The sequence below is a fragment of the Bidens hawaiensis genome, unplaced genomic scaffold, assembly GCF_021521415.1.
Source record: "Bidens hawaiensis isolate Kalapana, Puna unplaced genomic scaffold, B.hawaiensis_p1.1 tig00015393_1, whole genome shotgun sequence".
NCBI lineage: Eukaryota > Viridiplantae > Streptophyta > Magnoliopsida > Asterales > Asteraceae > Bidens > Bidens hawaiensis.
The window spans coordinates 427,636-452,324 of record NW_027492373.1 but is presented as its reverse complement, the minus strand read 5'-3'; the positions used below and the strand labels follow the sequence as shown (position 1 = coordinate 452,324).

The 24,689-nt window shown below is 35.9% G+C and overlaps 2 protein-coding genes across 2 annotated transcripts; one reads left to right on the top strand and one right to left on the bottom strand.

Moving 5' to 3' along the window:
• Nucleotides 1-4,545: 4,545 nt before the first annotated feature.
• On the bottom strand, nt 4,546-10,228 carry LOC143549079 (uncharacterized protein C3F10.06c-like). Its single transcript, XM_077040081.1, has 7 exons — nt 9,908-10,228; nt 8,482-8,645; nt 7,093-7,756; nt 5,858-5,958; nt 5,641-5,749; nt 4,804-4,863; nt 4,546-4,718 (listed from the first exon to the last, which is right to left on the bottom strand). Exons 1-7 carry the CDS (start codon nt 10,197-10,199, stop codon nt 4,546-4,548), a joined length of 1,563 nt encoding a protein of 520 aa, XP_076896196.1. The 5' UTR covers nt 10,200-10,228.
• Nucleotides 10,229-11,269: 1,041 nt separating this feature from the next.
• LOC143549078 (TMV resistance protein N-like) lies at nt 11,270-23,793 on the top strand. The gene is made up of 3 exons (XM_077040080.1): nt 11,270-11,333; nt 11,422-11,537; nt 22,984-23,793. Exons 1-3 carry the CDS (start codon nt 11,270-11,272, stop codon nt 23,791-23,793), a joined length of 990 nt encoding a protein of 329 aa, XP_076896195.1.
• The last annotated feature ends 896 nt before the right edge of the window (nt 23,794-24,689 follow it).

The following is a 24,689-nucleotide window of genomic DNA, read 5'->3' as shown; positions in this document are numbered from 1 at the left end:
TCAAGACCTTTATTTTCAACTTTATAGTCCAAGCGCAAGGTCGTCTTTTGTGAGGCAAACAACGAAAAGTAAGCCGTGCAAGAACAAACTTATAAATTTGATTAATGCTGTTCGTGAATCAGTCGCTAAGAGGCAAAGAGGAAACACACCAACTAGTGAACTTGGTCGATATGGTGGAACAAACTATGTTGAGGGCGTAATAGTCGATGAAATTTACGACATTGATATTTTGGCTTGGTGGAAAGGAAAACAAAACGAATTTCCTATTCTATCCGCCATGGCTCGTGACTTGCTTAGCGTCCAAGCCTCAACGGTTGCTTCCGAATCGGTTTTATCTCTTAGTGGGAGGGTATTATCAATGCGAAGAACAAAACCAACTCCCGAGTCTCTAGAGATTTGCATTTGCCTAAAGGATCATTTGGATGCGGTGGATCGTATACAACACAAGGCAAACTTTGAAGACGAAATACCAATAGAGCGTTCTATTCATGATGAGGAGGTGGAGGAAGGGCTTTCTTCCGGGAGTTCGGGTGGTGAAGAAGACGAGGATGAAGACTTGTAATTTTTATTTGTTTTAGTAAAATAATTTGTAACACGATCAAATTTCATATAATATTTAGTTTTGCTTTGTTTATTAATTAGTTTTGCTTTGTTTATTACTAGTAATGTTTTATTTTTTGTTACTTTTCAATTGATTACAATAACGAAGAACATTTTATTATAAAAAAGAACATATATTACAAACATTATTAAACATGACGATACAAAACGTAACAAGTTAAAATAAAAAACAAGGTCCGCAGTTTTAATCCCGCGTTCTACAACAATTAAGCGTTGTTACCTGCGACGGTAGGTGCTTGAGTTGTAGAGCCGGACAACTCTCCCGCTTTCTTGGCATCCAAACTTTTTTTCTCACGACAATACTTATTGGTATGCGTAAGGTGGAGTTCGACCCCGCTTTCAGAAACTTGGAACAATACTTGCACTGCCATCTCTTGTGAGTCGGTCATGACACACAAATCATAATGAACCCAAACCTCGGGGCATCGTATTGTTTCAATGACCATAACAACGTCGTCATTACTTGCCATTAATTGCCGGTTTAAGCTTAATTGTGATTTAAAGTGTGTTTTAGAGTTTTGAAAGTGGTTTAACAAGTTCTACACACCACCATTGAGGTGCACAATATCGGGTTTTTTTAAAACCCGGAACCAGTTCAAAACCGGATTTTTTCATACCGAGTACAAATTGGGACTGGTTTCCAGTCAGGAACCGGGTCGGTTCCGAACCCGACCCGACCCGATGGACTAAACTGGGAACTAAGAGGAACCGGTTCGAGTAGGAACCGGAACCAGGTTTTACGGAAAAACCAGGTACACCGGGTTTTTTTGAAATTTAAACTATATAGCCGTTAGAAATCGGTTCCAACGGCTATATAGCCGTTTTTTACCGTTGGAACCGGTTTTTTAAGTATAAACAACTTACCCACATACTATTAAGAGCCAGGTGTTGTGTATAATTTGTTAAATCACTTTCAAAACTCTAAAACACACTCTAAATCACAATTAAGCTTAAACCGACAAACGATGGCAAGTAACGACGACGTTGTCATGGTGATCGAAACAACACGATGCCCCGATGTTTGGGTTCATTACAATTTGTGTCATGACCGATTCGCAAAAGATGGCCCGGTGCAAGTATTGTTTGAAGGTACTCATGAAAATAATGGTCATGAAGGTCTTGAAGGTGTTTGTTAAACTTTTCCTTCGCTTCCGTCGACAACTTCGGGTCGATCTCGTGCATTCCCATGTTGTCGAATATTTCCTCTTTCAATGTCTCAACCCCATTAACATTCTAATAGGGGTTTAAAGCGGCGGCACAAGTAAAGACCGGCGGTATGTTTTCAAAATATTTTAAAAACTTTTCCTTCATTACCGCAACCATATTCTTGAATATTTTGTTCTTTTCCTCAAACTCTTTAAAAGTAGAAGACATGTACAATTCTTGCAAAACTCAGCAACTAGTAGGATAATATACTCCCGATAACTTAGTTGTTGAGGTTTTGAACACATCAAGATACTCCAACAAAAACCCGACATGGACCCAAACACTTTCGAGAACCATATCGGCCTTGCATACATCAACAAGATTGTTATGAAAACATTGTAGAGTTTGGCGTTGGGCAAAAGCACACTTGAGTATATGACAAGTTGTGTTCCAACGGGTTGGAACGTCCCAATTCGGCCCCGAATACTTTCTTTCAACCGATTTGCAATAGTTCTTATATTCAAGATGTATTCTTTTACCACTTTTGAAAACATCTTGTAACATAAAACTAAAGAAACTTAAATCTTGACATATGTTTTCATTGCCGAGACCTTGTTGAACAACCAAGTTAATGATATGTGCAACACATCGAACATGAAAAAATCCTCGTAACAAGGTGGTGAATATTTAATGATAAATTTTTCGACCGCCTTTATATTGTTTGATGCGTTGTCAAACGAAATCGAAAATATTTTATTTTTCAAGTTGGAAGTAGTTATAACTTCATCAAACAATTTTTCAAAAGCGATGGTGCGTTTCATCAATTGTCATGTCACCGGATCAACCCAATGAGCGGTGACACATATGTATGATTCGGGTAACCCGTGTGGTGCTGACCAAACATCGGTAGTTAAACTAACCATCGATTCTAAAGAATGAAAAAACTCGATTAACTCTTTTTTGCACACTCCCACAACTTGATACAATGACGTCTTAAGATAGTACGACTTACATGTGTGTATTGCGGTTGTAGAGTTTCTCGAATCAACAAAGTCAACTCCGGATCGTCAAAGTGGTTAAACGGCAAACCTCGTTGAATAACGAATTTTGCCATTCTATCTTGAACTTGGTTCGTGTTGTAACGAAATAGTGTACCATCTTTACCCAAGTCCACTTAATCGGTTGCGCGAACGCCTTTCAAGGCCTTGCAAAATGGCCTTTTGATATGCTTTCTCAAAGTCGAGTTTGAATCGTGCTTTAAGAAAGTTCCACAAAGTTTGCATCGAGCCTTCTGATCACCTTCGATAGTGACAACCAAATCCCAATTCTTCCATACTTCGTTGTTGCGGTTATGGTCGACGACCGCAAGAACTTGTGGGTCATCTTGAGCATGAACCGGTTCAATAAAAACGTTCTTATTAGCCTTGTTAGTATTTTTGGTGGGTGTCATAATATTATTGAGTCGGATGGTCGGGTTTGTAAAACGAGAAGTATTTTAGATTGTTTTTGAGTTTCGTGGTGAAACAAGGGGTGAAAAACAATTTATATAAAAGTTTTGGGCAAGAAAAACCGGTTCCAACGGCTATATTACCGTTGGAACCGGTTACAACGGATATATATTTTTCTCAAAAACCGGTTCCAACGGCTAGTTTTTGACCTGCAACAAAATACCCGGCGGAACCGGTTATTCTGGGTAGGAACCAGAACCGGTTCCAAAATGGACCCGGGTACGAATCGGGTACGAACCGATTGGGGATATAATATGTGGAACCGAGTACGGATTTCGGGTATATAAATACCCAAACCGGGTATTAGGACCACCGGGTACAAACCAGAACCGGTTCCGGGTCGGGTACACCGATTTGGGTCCGGAACCGGTTTTTTTGTGCACCTCTACACGACCATGCTATTTATAGTATGTGTGTAAGGTGTATATAGTTAAAAAACCGGTTCCAACGGTCAAAAACAGCTATATAGCTGTTGGAATCGGTTCCTAACGGTCAAAAATGTTTAAATTTAAAAAAAAACGATGTACCCGGTTTTTACGTAAAACTCCGGCCCGGTTCCTACCCTACCCGGTTCCACTGGTTCCCATTTCATTCCAGCGGGTTGGGTCCGGTTCCTACCCGATTCCTGACTGGAACTGGTTCCATTCTGTACCCGATGACAAAAAAACCGGTTCCTACCCGGTTCCGGGTTTTAAAAAAACCAAAAAAACCCGATATTGTGCACCTCTATGTAGGGGGTGGTCACAATTCCATCCAACCGACTTCGAGGGAAATTTCAAAGCCGAACCACTAAGTGTTATTTCAGGAAACGATAAACCAAACCATACAACTGTGTTAGGTTTTTTCCTTCCAAACAACCAACTGTGTGAGATGAGTTGAAAATTTGAACCAGTTTTTCTCTTTTATTTTTCTTTCCCCTAACAAAATCATTGAATTGTACTAAAAAATGTATGACGATAAAAATGTATAATGAACATAATCATATACTATAGCTTTGATTCCGTTTACACAACCAATTCCAAGTACCAAACCACCAGCCAACAGCCAGACCATTAAACCACCAAACCGATCGAATTGATATCTAGACAATCTGGGTAGGTTTCAATGGTTTATAAATGTAAAAAATATATATTTTACTAAATCTATAGTATGCTGCATAACAAATAACATATAAAAAAAACAAAATTCTAAAGATAAAATTTCAGTCTAAATGTTTGCTCATATCTGCAAGTCATAATGCATATATGAACATAATCTAGACAGTGTTCTTTTACAACATGGTCAAAGACTGACTTTGACCCGCAAGGAAATTATAAACTTGTTTTAGATTACCTCTTGATGGCCGCGCACTTACGACATATTTACATACATAAATTAGTCGTTGACGCATATCCAGCTTTGTTATTCGTGTCTCCTTGAAGAATCTCCCGTCATCGTACGCCCCTGTCGGGAGTAATAATCTTAATTCACCATCAAATCTTTATATATTTCTAATTAACTTTTTATTATACTTCATTAATATAGATACCTTCAACGTTGAATAGTGAAATCAATATTGCCAAGCAAACACATACACTGATATCTTCCCCTGAATATTCAAGAAAAAATAATATTATTCCGCTGCTGAAAAACAATACGCCCAAGAATCCAACGGGTCAAAAGTTGACCTACAATCATACTTTCATCTTTTCCTTGTTTTACTAGTTTGTACAGATGTATTCTTTTTTGTACATTTGACCATAAAAATAGGTTTTTGTCCCGCTTAAGTCATCATAAGACGTTTTAAAGGTAGGGGTGTGCATGGAACCAAACCCAAACAAAAATCCACGGTTTGGTTTTATAATTTCGTAAAAACCAAACTTTCGGTTTGGTTTTGCATGCAAAAAAAACTCGAAGAAAAAAAACAAACCAAACCAAGTTTATGGATTTAAAATTAAATCTTAACTAATTTTTAAAAACTTAATAAATTGTGCAACCCAAATAGTTTAGCCCAAATATACAATAACCAATTTATTATTAATTAACAAAAAGATTTAGGCCCTAATTCATTATTTTGGGCCAACATTTATGTGCCAAAAATTCATACCGAATGGTAAAACCGAACCCGAATAAACTAAAACCAAACGGTTTTCAAAAACTTGGTTAAGCCTATTTAAAGGTGACCGGTGACCCAAATGGAACAAATTCTTAAAGCGAGTCTACATGACCCTGAACGGGGAAAAACCATCTTTAAATGAATCATAGGTACGTAAGTGTACAATCACTAAAAAAAGTGATAAAACTGAAAGCATATTAATATTCAATAACAATAATAACCAGCAGATTTTAAATAAAAAATCCACAAAGAAATTGAGACGAAGCTTACCGCTATTGCAGCAGACTGCAAGCCTCTTTCCCTGTTTTAAATGCAATTTTGCAAAACTTAATGCAGAAGGAAGATTCTTTTGCAGAGAAAATCTATCATATTTTGAGTTCTGTAAAGGTAAAAGAAGTCATGAAATCAGCTAGCAAGAATAAAAAAAAAACTGAGAATATAATAGATAATTAAAATAAGTGAAATGATAAATAGTAGCATAGCTAACCATAATAGGCAGGTGTAAATAAGCTTCAGGATCCTCGAGAGTACAAAGAATCTGATTATTGTCACAGTTCAGTATGCTATCAACATTTAATGCTTTAAAATCTGCACAAAATGAGATGATTTGAAAATTTTAATTACTAAGTAGGATAGAAAGATAATATATTCACTCAATCAGCAAAATGGGTAACAAGTCAAAACGGGGTCCAGGTTAAAAAGGATCATCTTCAGTATGGGTCAACCAGCTGGATTGACCCGCAAGCAAGTGTTTGTCCATTTCTTTATAACTGATATGCTACTTACAAGGACAAAAACAACATTATAGCAATACGCCAATACTGATCTAGGTTGAACAAAATTAGACCCATTACTAATGCTTTTGATTTGACCCGTTTGAGATAAAACACAACCCATTAATATGAAAATGGATCAAAATTGCCACCTCAAATCTCAACATCATTTGAATTTTCAGTTGGTAATTTAGTTGTAGGCCTGTAAAAAAACCAAACGAGCATGAACAGGGGATTGTTCACGTTTGTTCATTTAACTTTAACGAACACGAACAGTCGAACAATCAATTAATGGCATGACCTTTTGGTTCATGTTCGTTCGTTAAGGAAAAGAAAATGATCTTGTTCGATTATGCTCATTCGTTAAAAATCTAAACGAATACAAACGAACCACATAAACAAGCACAAACGAACATAAATGAGCAATCATAAACGAACATGAGACTTGAGAGACTGAACGCTGAACATGAATGGTCAACACTTGATGGAATAAAAGATGCGGGATGCGGCTAGGGTTTTTCTTATTATACATTATATATTGAATACTTTAAACAAAATTATAAAATTACATACTTAAATGGGTTAAACAAACATTAACGAACGAGCATAAACACACAAACATAAACAAACACAAATAAACGAACATATACTAACAAAGATAAACAAACATTCATGAACGTAAATGAACAAACGAAACATGTGTTCACGAAGGGACATAAGTTGTAATGGACAAAAAACTTCACATAAATATATTAACGAACGTACACTACAAATGTAAACGAACCAATGCTCACGAACGTAAATGAACAAACGAAACATGTGTTCATGTTCATTCATTTAACTAAATGAACAAAACATTTTGTTCATGTCCATTCAATTATTTAGTAAATGAAAGCATATGCAAAACATATTCATAACTCTAAATCTCTAACATATAAAAAACACTTACCATATCCAGTTGAACAAACCGCAAGGTTGGTCAAACCCAGCCAATATACTCCATTCCCATCATCTAGCAACTCTCCACTAATTCTATTCTCTATAATAACATCTAACGGTTGGTCAAACCGATTTGACTCGGTACCTTCTAACTTTTTATCCTTAACACAAACCTGAGGAGCATTATGTCCCCGTTGAGCACGAAACACCCTATCTTTTTCAACAATATTAGCCACCATTTGATTACACACATCAGGCCCAGAATTAATCAAATCATAAACATTATTCCAAAACAAAACAGGCGTTAAACCGCGTGCCCAACTTTCTTCATCGTCCCCTGCTCCCGCTATATAGTTCCAACTAAATTCAGAGCCCTTTTTTTGTCTATAAATATCATTTGAAGCAGATGCAGATATAAGAATAATCGGTGTAAAATCCCATGAATTATGATCAGGAACTTCGTTTAACCATATAACGGTTTTTTGTGATATCCAAAGAGGGCGTAAAGGTTTTGTTAATAAAGATGAAATCGAAGCAATATCAACTCCACTTGTTTCCAAAACTTTGACCCATTTGTTAATATTGGAATCTATTCTTGTTTTCTCGGTGTCGGGTACCCAAAGTGGAAGATGTAAAGAAGTGTCCCAATTAACGGATTCTCCTATAGAATTAACCTACAATCATGCAAATAACACAATGATATATGTTTTACGTTTGAAAGAAGTTAGATTTAGTTATATTGTCATACAAGTAGGCTTGTAAACGAACTGAACGAGCATGAAAGCACAATGAATAAACGAACGAAGTTTTCTTGTTTGTTGTGTTCGTTCGTTAAGAAAATAGCAGTTCATGTACGTAAAAGAACGAACATAGCTGAACATAGATGAATAAAAATAACTAATCATACACCAATTTAAGTAAACATGAACATAAATTTTTTGGGCGTAAATAATTATTAAACCTAGACTAAACTGTAGTGGAGCTATAATATTTTGATGACTGTGTAAATAAATGAACTAAATGTAAACTAACAAACATAAATAAACTGAACGAACCAAGACAAATTGACATAAATGAACAAGTAAGACTTGTGTTCATTTTGTTTAACCAAATGAACAAAAAAAATGAGTGCATGGTTGTTCGTTTTGTTAAATAAATGAGCATAAACAAACTTCCTACCCAATGGTTCACTAACAGTTCACTGAACAACCGGTTCGTTTACAGGTCTACATACAAGATAGAAATAACTAAAAAGAGATCAACTTTGTAACTAAGTTTATTGATGCAATACTAACTATTCTCTAGATGGTTTAAACAAATTGATAGTTGAATCAATAGTAATCGTATTTGAACAAAAGATGCATCATATTTGATACTCATGACAGAAATAAAGAAAAACACTTACTTCATCAGTTGACTTATTGATCCCATTCTTTTGGTTTCGATAATTCAAAATTGCACGATTCAACACACAAGTCCAAATCGGTATGGTTTTCGACATACTGTCTGGAAACCTCTTCCCTTTTCGAGTAGAATCAACAATCATACACCCTCCCCTCTGTCCTATCCATAACAAAAGAAACAAAAACTTCAAATATTATTATCCATCCAAAACAAACCAACCATACATTACTACAAAACGTCACATAAAAACACTATCAAACTCTATACCTACAATAAAAACAAAACAAAGAACCATATCATGTTATCATAAGCAAATAAGCAAGAGCTCAATGCTCATTAAATGAAAATCAGTCTCCTATCAAGCGATATTTAACATTACTGATTAACGAGCCTTGTGTATCATTAAGTTTTACCTATTTTGGACTTCTGTGTATTAATTTCACACTGCACAGCCGAGCTCAAGCCGAGCTTGCTTTGGCTCACGAACTCGAGCCGAGGTCTAAGGTTTTTCTCAAAATAATTAAAAATGTATATAAAAACTAGCCGAACCTGAGCTTGAAAAAACGACACACGAATCGAGCTCAAACTTGAAAAAATGATCTCAAAACGAGTCGAGTTCGAGCTCTAGTAAGTCAAAACGAGCTGAGCTCGAGCTCGACTCTGGTTATCATGAGACTGATAAGCTAAAACTCATTAATGAAAACTTCTCCTACGAAACTAGATTCAACTCTACCGATAACACCTCAAAACAAACAATACAAGTTACTAACAGATTCAAATAAAGTACATTTGAATTAAAATCTCTACACTAACACTGTTACAATCATAGACACAAACAAATTCACATCAATTAACAAATCGAATTTGGAATATTCTAATTATTCAAATTTTTAAGTTGGATTCAAATTCTAAAAAGATTCAAAAAATTCGAATTCGTAGCCAATGCAAAATTCATTCGAATGCATCTAAAATTTACTTTTGTTAATTTTAATTTCAAAAAATACTACATACTTGAATTTTTTGAACAACAAAAAATAAATCATTCCCAGTTGCAACATCCAAAATATTCTAAGTTGTAACATCTAATTCCATATTCTCATAACAATCTTCAACATACTATGAATTAACAACCAAAATAACTAACTTCAACATATTTTATTATATGTGTATGTATATACAAAAAATAAAATAAAAAATTAAATGCATAATTTGAACTCGGATTTCGAAAAGAAAATCCTAAATCCTGTCCGATTCAAAACTCGATTACTAAATCAAATCGAATTCACATTTCCTAAAACCTCTAAATTTAATTTCCTAGTTTCTCAACCATCATTCACAAACACAATTACACAAATTATAAATATATATACACACACACACACACACACACACATATATATATATAAAATAAATATAATAACCTGCTAGTGTTGCCACATGGAGATTAAGCCTAGAGGTATTAAACGACAAGTTATTCGTATGTCCATCCGTGGACTTAAAATAACAACACGAATCAAACTTCTTTGTGTACCATCGACCGCATCGGAGGTTCGCAACGAGCGGCAGTTGCGGCCACAGGTTAGCTATTTCAGATACGAAGATCGAGTCCTCGTAAATTGATAATAGAGAGTTGTATAATGAGCTGTGTCTTCGCTTAATGGTTCTGGAAGCTCTGTATATACTCATTGGTGCTGTATTGTCATCGTCCGCCATTGATGATGGTTGTGAGGTCTAGGGTTTTGGTGGAGACGAGTTGCCGCTAGATTTATATATCCTTCGACATAAGACTCTTGAGTTCATGTTGGTTTGATCAAAAGTCAAAACTAGTTTATGTTCCGTTCAGTTAACCGGTTATTTTTCCAACCGACATTGTTATTCTTGGGACCCGGATTTGACCCTATTGTAAATAGTTGGTTCGGGTCTCGTGGGTCTTACAAGCCTCACGTTTAATGGCCAGACACGACCCGGACCCATTTAATTGAATGATATTCTTAGGACTTAGGAACTGACCCTGGTGTAAGTAAATGGGTCTTGCGGGTCCCGCGGGTCTCATCTAGTTTATGTTTACACCTAAACATAGTTAGCACTTATAAGTTGTTAAAGTTTGGGTTAGTTATCAAACTAGCACCTTAGACTTTTAATAGAGTGAGTTGAACCTTTCGTAATTATTTTTGCATCAAATAACAAATTACATGCGTCATCTTTTAATTTTTTTTTAAACGACCACTTTCATTCAAAAATTAGAAGAGCTAGAGCTAAACAAACAAAGAAACTTAGAGCAAGAAATTACACCAGTTTTTTCATAACAAATTACTTAACTTAGATTGCCTCTTTGATCCAAAAGTAACCCAAAGAACTTTATTTCAGTTTGATGAGTAACTAATGTGAGCATTTATACTATATAACTACGTTGCAATCAAATCGGTTGAATAAAGCTTTAGTATTTTTAACATTTAGTTTAAAGAGAAAACTATGATTTGTCTCCCAGTGTAATATGAACGGGAGCACAATTAACCACCGAAAACTAAATTGCGTATGTTGGACCCTTATGTTTCTTTGGCGGGCTCACTCTTGCATCTACCGTTAGTCAAACCCACGCTGACTGTTTATGGCCATAGGTAATCTCGTCTTTGAGCACGTTAAAGATAATATAACGTTTATATCTCTGCAATTAGGTTTTATGTGACTCATGTTTACGATCCTCACCCAAAACAACTTGTTGCACCCCCATAATTTTCCGATGGAGTTCAAACTGGTTGGCGTGAAAGTGATTGGAACTTGCAATGGCGGTCAACTCATATCGTATTAGGCCAGAAATTGACTATTGCGACCCGGAAGACTTGTATGGTAAGTTGTTAATGTTTACTCTGTTTGGGTTGTTTTGTGTTTTATGCTACTTTGTTATTAATTGTTGAACGATTGTTGGTTGTTATAGGTGATGATTATTCAATTTTCACTATAAAGCTTTTTCGTGGAGGCTTGTTCATTACTGAGCCGAGAAGAAAATACGAAGGAGGAAAGATAAGTTATGTGGATGAAGTTGTGACGTTCGTACTTTTCGGTTTAATCGTATTTGTATTTGTATGGAAACCCGACCCATTTTATCGTTCGGATTCTTTGTTATTAATAAAATAGTGGTTTTTATGTTACAAATTCGTTTCACACTTGTTGGATCGCGTAACGTCCTTTTCGGTACCTTAAAACACCCTTTTATGGCTAAAAACAACTTAAAACGAACTTCAGGGGCCTAAATCGTCAAAGACCAAAAGCTAAAGACCAACCCCACTCCCCCCCGGGGCGCTGCACCGCGTGGTCACTAAAGGGAGGGTGGTCGCGCAGCGCCTAGGGGTGTCTGCAGATTCCATCAGCTCGTTTTGTTTGCATATTGCCTTGTTTGACCATTTTTAACCAATGAAATTGCATGAAACTCTTGAAAGTAACATTATACCTAAACCCTTACTCTTTCCCTATATAACCAAGACCATTTCACCCATTATTGGTTGCTCATTCACCTCAAACTCTCCCCAATCTGAGTTTTAAGTATTCATCTTTCAATTCTTGATGGTTTGACTTCTCAAGGTCAAACTAATGTTAATCCTTGTTTCTAACTAATTCTTGTTAATTAAAGCTTGTTATTGTAGTCTGATTAAAACATATCCCCTTTGTTCCTTGGCTTTCCCTTCTCCGGCCATGGTCGGTTTCGGTATTGCTAGGCAAGGATACATGGAGGACTATTATAGTCCTTGTTAAACACTTTAATCCATGCTTTAATTTTATTTAAGCTTGTTAATATTGTTTAGTTCCTAATTATTTTAGTTTCCAAATCATTTTAATAGTTCAATGGTATTTGGGTATGTGGTTACCATCCTCGGTTTCATTCCGAATCAAGAGCCGAACCAAAACCGAACTTTTGTTTAAATACTTTATTGTTAACATATTGTATGTAAGACTTGAGTATTATCATTTCTAAGTTTATAATAATGACTTCCATGGTATTGGATATGTGGTAACCATCCATGGTCGCATATCGAGTCAAGGACCAAACCGAAATCGAACTCTCGTTTAACTCTTTATTTAATTGTTTTAAAACAAGTTGTATGTAAGTTTTAAGTGTTTAAGTTCTTTCATTTACATTTTTGTATTTGTTATTATAATATGGATTTGCTGGACCCAAGCTTGGTCACATACCAAGTCTTGAACCAACCAAACCAAACAAACCGAACTAAACAGTTCACTCGCTTAAAACACATTAGTTGTGTTTCGGGCCACCGAATCTCACATTTTCTTTTTAAAGATCTTTTACAAACTAATTATCAATGTTTTCTTAAAGTACTTGGTATGTCGGATCCAACTTGATCTTATAACAAGTTTGGACCGATAAAACCGAACACTCGCTTAACATCAATGTTTGAAGTTTCTCTTTAATAGAACTTCTAATATTAGTTAAATTTCTATTTTAAATAATTTATCTCATGATATTTATCACTTTGGAATGTCGGGTTCGGACTTGAAAATTTATCAAGACCCGAACCGACTAACCGAACACTCGTTAAAATTCCGTCTTGGTACATTTAACAAGGTTTCGAGACTCCAAGTGGAAGATTTGTTGGGCTTGATACTGGTGAAGCCATGGCCTGTTTTAGGTTTGGGCAGTTGAAGACTTGAATGGTTAAGTGGACCGGCCACCCACTCAACTTCAGTGGCCCCTTTTATTTTATTTCTTATAACTTGTAAAGAAAGAAATTAACCATAGTTGGTCTCCTTATATAAACTCGCACAGTATCTTGTAATTTTTCTAGTTTGCTCGTGGATGTAGGTTGCACATCGTAACCGAACCACGCAAATCCCGTGTTCCTCTTATTGCTTTATAATATTATTACGTTGTGTGCCCGGTCTTATTTTACAAGGCAATAGGAAGAAAAAAGTGAGGAAAAGATGAAAAAAAACCATGTTTCAAAGATTTTTTAAGAAGAGAAGGAGAGGGGAAATGAAATAAAAGACTGGAAAACTTGAGCATATGTTCGTCCTCCCAATTTAAAGAGATTATGTGAGAAAATATTTGTGTCTAATAATAACTTTCTATAAATTCCTAAATACCCTCATATCTAACTCTCTATTATAATTTACTTAAGTGAAATAATAGGAAAATTGTATCTTTCATAAATTGCATGTTTCTTTTCTTTCCTCATAACTCAGCAACAACTAAAATGTTTAATTTCCTTTCCATTAAACTAAAGAACACAAAATAAATTTACACATTTTCTTTCCCCTACCTTTCTTTCCTGCCGTTGAGATTGTGTTTGTAACCAACTGTCGTCACCAAAAACCTTTCCGCTAATCATTATTGTACGTAGGGATTGGTGTTTGCAATTTATTCTGTGTGTTCATGAGTTAGAGCAACCAGTGACAGTGGCGAAGCCTAGGCTTAGTCACAGTGGTGACCGAAATCACAAACCCGATACCTCGGGGGTGACCGTGCTCAATACCTATAAAAATTTTCGAACAAAATCGCGTAATTTACCTTACTAAGCGAAAAAAAACGGCAATGACCGGGATCACCCCGGTCCCCTTGACAGCCACCATTATTATTTGATATTGGAATTGTCAATTGCAAAAGTCAAATCAAATTTTGCAAGATTGTAAACCGAGTTCAACCCTGCCGATCAAAGTGGAAACCGACTTTGACCATGTCGTTGGTTCATCATGTTCTGATTTTTACTGGTTCTATTTCGAGTTGTTTGTTTTGGTTAATAATAATATGCTTTACTTATCGTTTATCCGCTGTGTTTATCCAGTATTCGTATTATTGTTCGCTTTATTAATTAAATACATCACCCGTTAAGTTTACAAGGCCCCGCGTGGACGCCGATGTGTTTTATATATTGTCATGGGCGAAGGTTTGTGAGGGCCGGGGGTGCCCCCCCCCCCCCCCCCGGTATTTTTGCGTAATAGTGTAAATTTATCTGTTTTCGTCCGAAATTTTTTATACGTAGTGTAAATTTAGCCGTTTTCGGCCGAAATTTTGAGCCTGTCCCCCTCCGTTTTTGAAATTCTTTATACATTTTGAGTCCCCCCCCCCGGTTGTCTTAGTCCAAGCTTCGCCACTGTATATTGTAGCCCTATCTGACTCCTTTCGAGTCAACAATGCACATGTAATACTAGCAACTAGTTATTTACCCGCACGTTGCGCGAAGAGTTCAGTCGGTAAAACTCAGGCGTTGTAGCGGTAAGTTATCGCAAATTCGGCCGGTATTCGCTAATTTCTTTACGACACCAAAACTAAACCTAAAAGTAAATATGCTTAACATAAAACATAAAAAACAAAGTGTACGTCAAGATGTTTATTCGGTCGGTAAAGACAACCGAGCGTTGAAACTCAGGTGTTGGTAAAACCCGTGCATTGGTAAAACCTTAGTGCTATGGCGGTGTGTCAACGCAAATTCGATCAATATCGGTTACGTTTGTTACAGTATCGAACTAATATATATACATATATATATATAAGTTAAGGTGGACCAACAACGGTATATGTCAAGAACACTCGTAATTGGTAAAGCCTGAGCGTTAAGGCCGTGACTCCACGCAAAATCGGTCACGTTCGATACGATACAAGAACTAAAACAATATAAAACAACAAAAATATATTGGAAAAACCCTAGTGTTATCAGTACCCCTTACGATCACGAAACTACCCAGATAAAATGCAAGTTCGAATGACCACATGATGAAAATTAAGTAGGATCGATAAGCAAACCGTAAAATAATATGTTCATGATAGAGGCTTTCTCCTTTGTTTTTGATGAGCACCTCCTAGATAAATTATGCGCCACAATATATTTTGAAGTTTTTAGAAAAGAGTATATATAGTTTAGAGAATGAGTTTCTAATGATGTGTTCTCTTCTCGGTGTGTCAATAGCTACCTGGTTTTTGCCTAGTAAGCTTTTTATTGAAACCCAACATCCTCCAACAATCCCAACTAAATAGCTTACAACAGTTAGCCACCCAACTTGGATACCAACTTAATCCTATTGCCTCTCAAACTCCATAACCACAAGCCTTTTACACCCAAAACTGGCCCTCGGGTAACTATCGTGGAAATAGGCGTGGTATTTCGTGTGGCAACTACCGCGTGTATTCTAACCAAAACAAGGATGATTTTAAACCGGTAACCAATACAAGGTCACACGAGTTCGGGTGGGCATCCACCCAAAACACTGTATACGGTCAGTGCAACTAGTGTGGAATTGGGCATATTCCATCTATGTGTCCTAACCAATATGGTTCCTCCATGACACATCCAAAACCTCATGAAAATTACAGTCACTTTTCAGAAAACGGCTCTCAAATCGGTGCTCCGTGATTCCCTGACACAGGATCCAATAGTCACGTTACAACGAATTTAGCAAGTTTGGACAAGTCAGAAGCATACTATGGTAATGATTCACTCCATGTCAGTGATGGTAATCCTCTACCCATTCACCCCTTAATCAGGAACTAGAAAGTCTTGAACACTGAGCAATTCCCCCATTATAGCAAACTTGATCCTTGCCAATGCTTTCGTTAAGTGTCTACCCTTTGAAGTTCTCCACTTATGTGTTCAACATAGACTCCAACAAGCAAATGGACCTTTAAACTTGATCCTTGCCAATGCTTTCGTTAAGTGTCTACCCTTTGAAGTTCTCCACTTATGTGTTCAACATAGACTCCAACAAGCAAATGGACCTTTTTTCTTTTCTTTGTATAGATCATCGCATGTTCCAATGGAATTTCTTACAATCATGTGATTTTAGAGTGTGATTAAGTTTCACATCCCACGCGTTTGGTGCTTTTCTAAGTCCATATAATGCTTTGGAAAGTTCATATACTTTTGTTGCATCTTGTCTTTTCATAAATCCCGTAGGTTGTGAAACATAGACTTCCTCCTTCAGTTCTCTATGTAAGAATGCAGATTTTATTTCAAGATGATGTAGTTCCCATCCATTATAAGCTGCGAGAGCTAATATGAGACGATCTGTCTCTATGCGGGCTACAGGAGCAAAGACTTCATCAAAGACTATATGATGCCTCTTTACATTTGCTTTGGCTACCAAACGAGCCTTATGCTTTATTATATTCTTGCCCACTTCTCTTTTGGTCTTGGATACCCAGTTTAGGCCAATTGCCTTATGAGCATCGGGTAATTTGGTCAGTTTCCAAGTATTATTCTTATTTATTGAGTATATTTCAGCCTGCATAGCCTCAATCATTTCTTTTCCTTGGCTATCTCTTTGTAATTATGAAGTTCTTCTTCGGCCAAGAATATTTCATTAACATGGGCGTTAACCTTTGTGAACCTTTTATACACACCTTCCAAAGGTTTAAAACCTTGTAATGGTGTATGATCGAAAGGTTTTGACGAGCTATCAGTAATTGGCCTATATGTAGCAACATCAGCTGAATTTGGCTAATAAGTGTACGTAGGACGTGTGACACGAGTACTTGGTGAATTAGGAGATAATTGTTCTTCATATTCTTGGATATTATTTCCCGTATATTCATCCTTTCGAGTCACGAGGATTGTCTCATTGTCTTCTTGAGGGATTTTAGTCAAGTTATCCTCAACAATGAAGTCTTTCCATTCAGGTTCATCACTTCCAACTTTATTCATGTACTCCTTTCAAATTCATGAATCCCTTTCAAAGAATTTGACATCTCGACTGATGCAAATTCACTTAGTATTGGGATCAAATAGTCTACATGCTTATGATCCTCCCTCTACTTCCAAATACACCATTTTGACATTTCTATAATCTAACTTGGTTTTATGATTTGATGGTACCTTAGCATATGCTACACTCCCAAAAACCAATAGATGTTTTAGATTTGGTTTTCTACCTTTTAATGCTTCAAAAGGTGTAGCATTCGTTATGTTGTAGTTGGGATTCAACCTAAATACATATTTATATGCCTTACAGCTTCACCCAAAAAGTTTGAGGCATTGTAAAAGCCTTCATTATGCTACGATTATTAGACATTATGGTTCTATTTCTACGATCAACCACACTGTTTTATTGTGGTGAATAAGGCGCTGTAAGTTGTCTGGTTATACCATTATCTTTACATAAGTGATGGAATTCACTCGATGTGAACTCTCCTCTACAGGTTCTTAACATTTCAATTTGTTTCCAACCTCATTTTCCACCATCTTTTTAAATTCTATAAAATTTTCAAAAGCTTGATCTTTAAAAGTTAAGAAATATACCCACATAAACCAAGTCTAATGGTTTAACATAGTTGAACTTGGCCTGGTTTAGGAATGGAGCTCTAATGTGCTTTCCCAAAAGACATGCGTCACACACTTGACTTGCATGATTTATAAGAGGAACAAATTCTTATGAGTTATTGACTTTATTGCATAAAATTTCAAATGATCCAAACGAACATGCTATAGCCATGCCTTGTCATCTAATTTGGACATAGACAAACGGGTGCACCAATTTTTAAATTGATGCTATAAAGTCAATTCCTTGAACGTGTGACTTTCATAAGCAACATTTGATTATGATCGTATAAAAATAAAGAGTCACGTTCCGGTAAAACTTTGCATCCTATGATAATTGTCCAACACTCGCAATATTGATTTTAAAACTTGGAGTGTGAGATATAATTCCATGTTTCTTATTCTTACATTCCAATAACAAAGAGCCTCGTCCTTTAATTTTTACATACAATCCATAACCAAAACGAATTCTTACCAAGATCTTTTCATCTAGTTCTCCTAAATATTTTCTATTACGAGTCATATGGTTACTTACACCATTGTCTAAGTACCAAAGACTTTTGTTGGTGGTCGTATATAGATTAGGCCTAATTTCCCTTTCGTTTAGGGAAACTTCTTTGTGGATTTCTTGATCACGAAGAACTATCATCAATTACGTGGGCTCATCGTCCTCTTCCACCAAGTTAGATTGCTCATGTGCTTGTTCACTTTGAGGACATGGATTGGCATAATGCCCATGCTTCTTGCATTAAGCCTTACTCATATCTTTTTGAGTTTTCTTAGGTTTATTGTAAAAGTAATGTTGAGATGATTTTTCATCCTTATCAACTTGTTTTCCCTTGTTATCATGCCAATTCTTTTGTGATGCATTGAACCTCTTTGGTCCATGATTTCCATAAATCTTCTCGTGACCCTCATTCTTGTCATGGTGTGTGAACAAGAGTTTATCTTGAGTATCGGTCACAACTCCTCCTTCAGACTTAAGCCTTTCCTTGTAGGTTTTAAGCCTCCAAATAATATCGTCTACGATTACTTGTTTAGATCAGTAAATCGCTCAATCGAAGTAATTATTTGTATTGGGCTTGTTGGGCAGTCTTGAGTTCCACCACCTCACAGAGTTCGTTGTACCCTAGGTCAATCACAACACAATATTCCTTCGATCTCAACAGAGTCTTTATCAGGAGGCTCCAATGTTCGTAATCGCGATCGAACTTTGGGACGCTTGGAACCTGAAAGTTTGTGTTATCAACCGCCATATCTCTAACTCAAATTCTCTCCCAGAGATTTGTTCTGATACCACTTGTAATGGTATTATCACAGATGAGTCACTCCGATGTCCTCTCATTTAAAAACACATCTATTTATAATTGCTTTACAAAGACTCAAAGAAATAAATACTGGCCGATGGATTACCACCATAAAGCCATAACAGAAAACAATAAACAAGGACAAACCAAAATACAAACATAACATGCATGCACACATGCAAACCCTAACACCAACTTCGGCTGAAACCCATTATTTCACTGGACTGGACTAAGAGACAAACATAACCCATTACATTGATCTCAAACCAAGCAAAATTTATAGATTATTTAACCTGCTACATTCGAATAACCCGTGTGCATCTGCTCTCTGAGAATCTCTAGTCGTCAAAAAACAATCCTCGTACACCCTAATGCGACACCCCAGGATGGCAAAACACAGGGTATTGGTAATCCCATGCTCATACCCATTTGTAAAACCGGGTCCCATACCCGGCCCATTACCCGTCGGGTAAGTACTCGTCAGGTATCGGGTATACTCATTGGGATTTTCAAGTACATTTTTTTATCATTATAGTTCTTTTATACCTTTTATTTATACAAAAATTAATACAAATTAGAATATAATACACTCCATATATATATATATATATATATTTATGTTATAATAAATAAATAATATCACTATAATATATATATATATATATATATATATATGTGAGATTTCAATTAAGAACCCCTTTGAGTTTTAAGAACTTGAAAGAACTCAGTGTAACGATTTTTTTTCGAATTTTTTTTACACATGCGTAATATATGTAAGTTACATACACGTAAAAAAATTACAGAATTTTTTACGCACCGAGTCGACTTTTTACACATGTGTAACGGACGTAAAAGTTAGTGTAACCACTTACATATTTATTCTCTCTCCTACTTTGACTTTTTTTCAGATTTAATCTCAACCACATATTTCAATCCATTTAATTAAACGTGTGGCCTAGAATTGAGTTCTTAAGTTCTTAAAACTCAATATGGTTCTCAAAATATCTCTCCCATATATATATATATATAGGGTTTGGTTAAAATAAGAAGTGAAGTGTGTCTAAAAATTGTAAGAAGTAATTTGGTGCGTTAGATATGTTGATTTGATGGTGAATATGAAGTGTGTTTATTGTGCGATGTATTTTATTTTAGTTGTAGTGTGTTTATTATGTGGTGTGTTTCATTAAATCTGATGATGAAAACACACTTTCTACACTTTTTAGAAAAAATATACTTCTTATTATAACCTTTCTCTCTCACTCTCTCTCTCTCTCTCTCTCTCTCTATATATATATATATATATGTGTGTGTGTGTGTGTGTGTGTGTGTGTGGGAGGGTTATTCTAAAAATAATTAGTTTTTTAGGAACACTAGGAATAAATTATAGTCATTGGATAATGTTAAACAATTGTTGAGATTTAAAATTACAAAAATGACACAGTTTTCTAGAATTGTTCTTTCACTATAGGTTGTAATGTCAAATGTCAATAATCTATTGGTTCTTATCATTCATATGAAACTTCTTAATTTTATTTAAACCTCTCTCTCTCTCTCTCTCTATATATATATATATATATATATAATTGTCTACCATAAAATCCTAGATGTCGCTCTCAAATTGTTCCCCCCATTCTCTAGAGCCACCAGATTGCTTGATTTATAAATGGAGGATTCTCATGCATTTGACCCGAATTCGCGGGTATGGGTTTCACCAAACCCGGGTAGTTTTTAAATGGGTTATAACATCTCATTTATTTGTAAAACTATTTCATAAGCAAACAATAATTTTCACAGGTCATGGGTCTCACCAAACCCGGATAGCCCTTAAACGGGTATAACATCTAATTTATTTGTGAAATAACCCCTTAATTACCAAAGAATAATTTTCACGGGTTATGTGTCTTACCAAACTCTAATAGCCTTCAAATAAGTTATAAGATCTCATTTATTGATAAACACTTTCATTATCAAACCCTAATTTAATTTATCTGCTTTACATGTTCTTCGTTGCGGGTCTATCATCTCCATCGTCGGTTAACTTCCAATACTACTCACCATCGTCAACTACATCAACGCCTCTTTTTGAATTAGACAAATATTTGTGTTCATGTTTGCACATTTAAAAAAATCAACATGCTCGTATTCGTTTATGTTGTTCGTTAAAAATCTAAAAAACCTAAACATCTCAACTGATAAAACCCAAACGTTAGAATATATAATAACAACCTAATATATATGTATTAAATTAAAACAAAACTAAGTTAAAAAATTAAAATAATCATCATAAAATAGCAAAACGATTAAAAACAAAACTTTAAATAAACTCCCGTAACACGGGAGCATCAAACTAGTATATATATATATAAATATAATATCAAAACCTACAAAATACAAAGAAAATTTCGCATATACGATTTGGATAAACGGGTACGCGTTTTCGTGTAATCGGATCAGGTATCATCTAATCCCAAACCCGTCCCATACCCGCGAAAAACTTTAAATCCTAGTCTCATACCCAGCCCATACCCATCGGTTTCGGGTATACCCGTCCTATTTATGTCGGGTTTCATGTATAAACGTCAGACTGGGTTTTTTTTTCCATCCCCAAAACCACCTACTGCCATCGACCAAATTCTCTTTTTATTTGCAATTGTTTACTCAAGCCCACCTAACCAAAATGCATGACACAATTAAGCTTTTCTTTATTTCCTGATTTCCTCTAGTCCAAACTTCAGCGCCATTTTTCTTTTCAATGGTAGTGGGCTATGTTTTTCCTTTAAGTAGTCCGCCCAACTAGACATTACTTTGAGAATTCTAACTTTGATTCCTTTGGTTGCTATTAATTTTATTAATGACTCTAATACAATAAATTCATGACTTCGTTCATTTTTTCTTTATAAACCATAAACACAAAAACAGATAAAACTAATAAAATATATGTTAATATTAATGCATTTTCTATATTGTTAATATGTAAATACAAGTACTTAAGATGCACCAGCAAGTAGAGTTGCACAAATCGGGTTTTCCCAATACCCGGGTTCGGGTATGATCGGGTATTAGAAAATCGGGTATTGGTAAAAACCGGGTCGGGTTTGGGTCGGGGTATTGCCTCTAAAAACCATACCCTATACATCGGGTTTGGGTAGGGTATAGAACCAAGTATCCTAAAACCGAGTATTTGAATACCCTATTTTCAGGTATTGAAAAAACCCTATTTGTGGGTTTTTTCGGGATTTTTTACGGATATTTTTCGGCTATAGATTGGATTTTTTAAAAGGTTGCACTTTTTAGGGGTATTTTTCGGGTATTTTTAAGGTATTTTTCGGGTATACATCGGGTATTTGAAATACCCTGTTTCGGGTATTGAAAAAACCTGGTTTCGGGTATGGAACTGGTTTGGGTTTTCAGGTATTGCCGGGTACAAATCGGGTCTGGTTCCTGGTTCGGGTTTTAGTGCCGAAATGCATACCCTATCCGTAACCTACGGGTAGAGTCGGGTAGGGTTCGGGTATTAAAAACCCGAGTATTAAAAAAACCGGTTCCGGGTTTTTATTTCAGGTCCGGTTCTGGGTTTGGGTTTTTTGTGCACCTCTACCAGCAAAACTATGTTTATTTATGACCAAACCAACCAATTTGATGGTGAACGGCCCAACCCAAACCGTCTTGATCGACTCTGGAATCAAGCCCGACACACTTAAGTTTCATTCATTCTAATTTGTGTTTAATAGGGGCATTCGTGTAATATAACTAAACCTTTTTTAACACACAGGCATGAAGCTAAATTTATCCAAGGAATCGTACAAGAGGTTTCACTAAAGCTACATTTCATTAATTCGAGTATTGATGGGGAGTTAGTAGGCATGGAGACCCGGGTAAAGAATGTAGTTTCATCTTTAGAAATTGATTCCGATGATGTTCGTGTGATAGGGATCAAGGGGATGGGAGGTGGTGGGAAGACCACTTTGGCAAGAGCTGTTTTTGATCATATATCTATTTGGTGAGGGTAAAAGCTTTGTTGAAAATGTTAGAGTAGTTTCAGAAGGCTCTGGTTTACAAGAACTGCAAAAACAAATTTTAAAAAGTGTCTTAAATGATCAAAGCATTGATGTACCAAGTGTTTTCGAAGGAAAAAAAATGATGAAAAAGATGATGTGTAGTAGAAAGGTTCTTATTGTTCTAGATGATGTTGATAATATGGAGCAGCTTGAGGCGTTAGCAGGTAACCATAATTGGTTTAAGCCAGGAAGTAGAATTATCATTACAACAAGAGATCAACAAGTACTGGTAGCACATCCAGTGATGTTTTTTCATGATGTCAATATGTTATCTGATGAGGAAGCAATATGCCTCTTTAGTAGGCATGCATTTAAGAGGGACATTCCAGATCAAGGTTATAGAGAGCTATCAAGAAAAGTTGTATGTTATGCTGCTGGTCTTCCTTTAACAATCAAAGTTTTGGGTTCGCATCTTTGTGGTAGAATTGAGCGTGAATGGGAAGATGCCATAGAAAGGCTGAAAAAAATTCCTTTGAAGGAAACTCTGAAAAAATTGGAACTAAGTTATAATGGCCTAGAAGATGACGAGAAAGAAATATTCCTAGATGTTGTATGCACGTTGAAAGGTAAAAATAAAGATGACGCAATAAGAATACTTGAAAGTTGTGGATTCAATGCTCAAATTGGTTTAAGAGTTCTTGAACAGAAATCTTTGATAACTTTTTCTGGATATTATGAGTGACTGGGCTTCCATGACCACATTGAAGAAATGGGCAAGAATATTGTTCGGCGTTTAGACCCTAACAAACCAAGCAGACATAGTCAATTATGGGTTAAAGAGGAAATTGAAGACGTGTTAGTTAAAGAATTGGTAAGTTTCAAGTTTATATGATCAATGGAAAATCAGACCATTTTTACTTGTTAGATAAAAGTTCATGTCAGATTTTTTTTACAGGGTACTGAAGAAACACAATGTATAAGATTGGATTTTTCGGATCTCCATCCAGCAGTTATTATGAAAGGTCTTAGAAAAATGATGGGACTTAGATTACTTTACGTGCATCATGAATTTAAAGAATGGGAAGTTGACGAAGTTAGCGGATACTTACCAGATGCTTTACGAAATTATTGGTTTGGATACCCTTTTCAAGTTTTACCTAAAACATTTGGAGCAAATAAGCTTGTTCACCTTGAAATGTGTGAGAGCAATATATCCGAAATTTGGAAAGTGGGAGAAAGTAAGGTAGAATAATGGTCTTTTGATTTGCTTTATTATACTTTATCTTTTTGTCATTATGCTGACATTCGTCTTTCATATATCCTCTTATGACAGGTTCTTGATAAGCTAAGATACCTTGACCTCAGTGGGTCAAAGTTGAGAACCTTTGACCTTGGGATGGCTCCAAACCTCGAGACATTATATCTTGGTAGATGTATGGACTTTGTGGAACTCACTATGCTCAATGAATGTCCCAAACTCAAACGCCTCCACCTCAGATATTCTAAGGTGAATAACCTTAATCTCGGGATGACACCACATCTTGAGGAGTTAGATCTTGTAGGATGTACATATCTTCAAGAAATTCAAGCTCCAATAGGATGTCTAAAAAAGCTTATCTACTTAAACTTAAGTGGTTC

Bases quoted from the DNA above. Each gene is read 5' to 3' on its own strand.
- LOC143549079 (XM_077040081.1), bottom strand. From the start codon at position 10,199: ATGGCGGACGATGACAATACAGCACCAATGAGTATATACAGAGCTTCC. The intron at 5,959-7,092 runs GTAAGTGTTTTT...CATTTTGTGCAG, and splicing joins GGTTTGTTCAACTGGATATG to ATTTTAAAGCATTAAATGTT. The intron at 5,750-5,857 runs GTTAGCTATGCT...TTACCTTTACAG, and splicing joins ATTTACACCTGCCTATTATG to AACTCAAAATATGATAGATT.
- LOC143549078 (XM_077040080.1), top strand. From the start codon at position 11,270: ATGGCGGTCAACTCATATCGTATTAGGCCAGAAATTGACTATTGCGAC. The intron at 11,334-11,421 runs GTAAGTTGTTAA...TGGTTGTTATAG, and splicing joins CGACCCGGAAGACTTGTATG to GTGATGATTATTCAATTTTC. The intron at 11,538-22,983 runs GTACTTTTCGGT...TTCGTGTGATAG, and splicing joins TGGATGAAGTTGTGACGTTC to GGATCAAGGGGATGGGAGGT.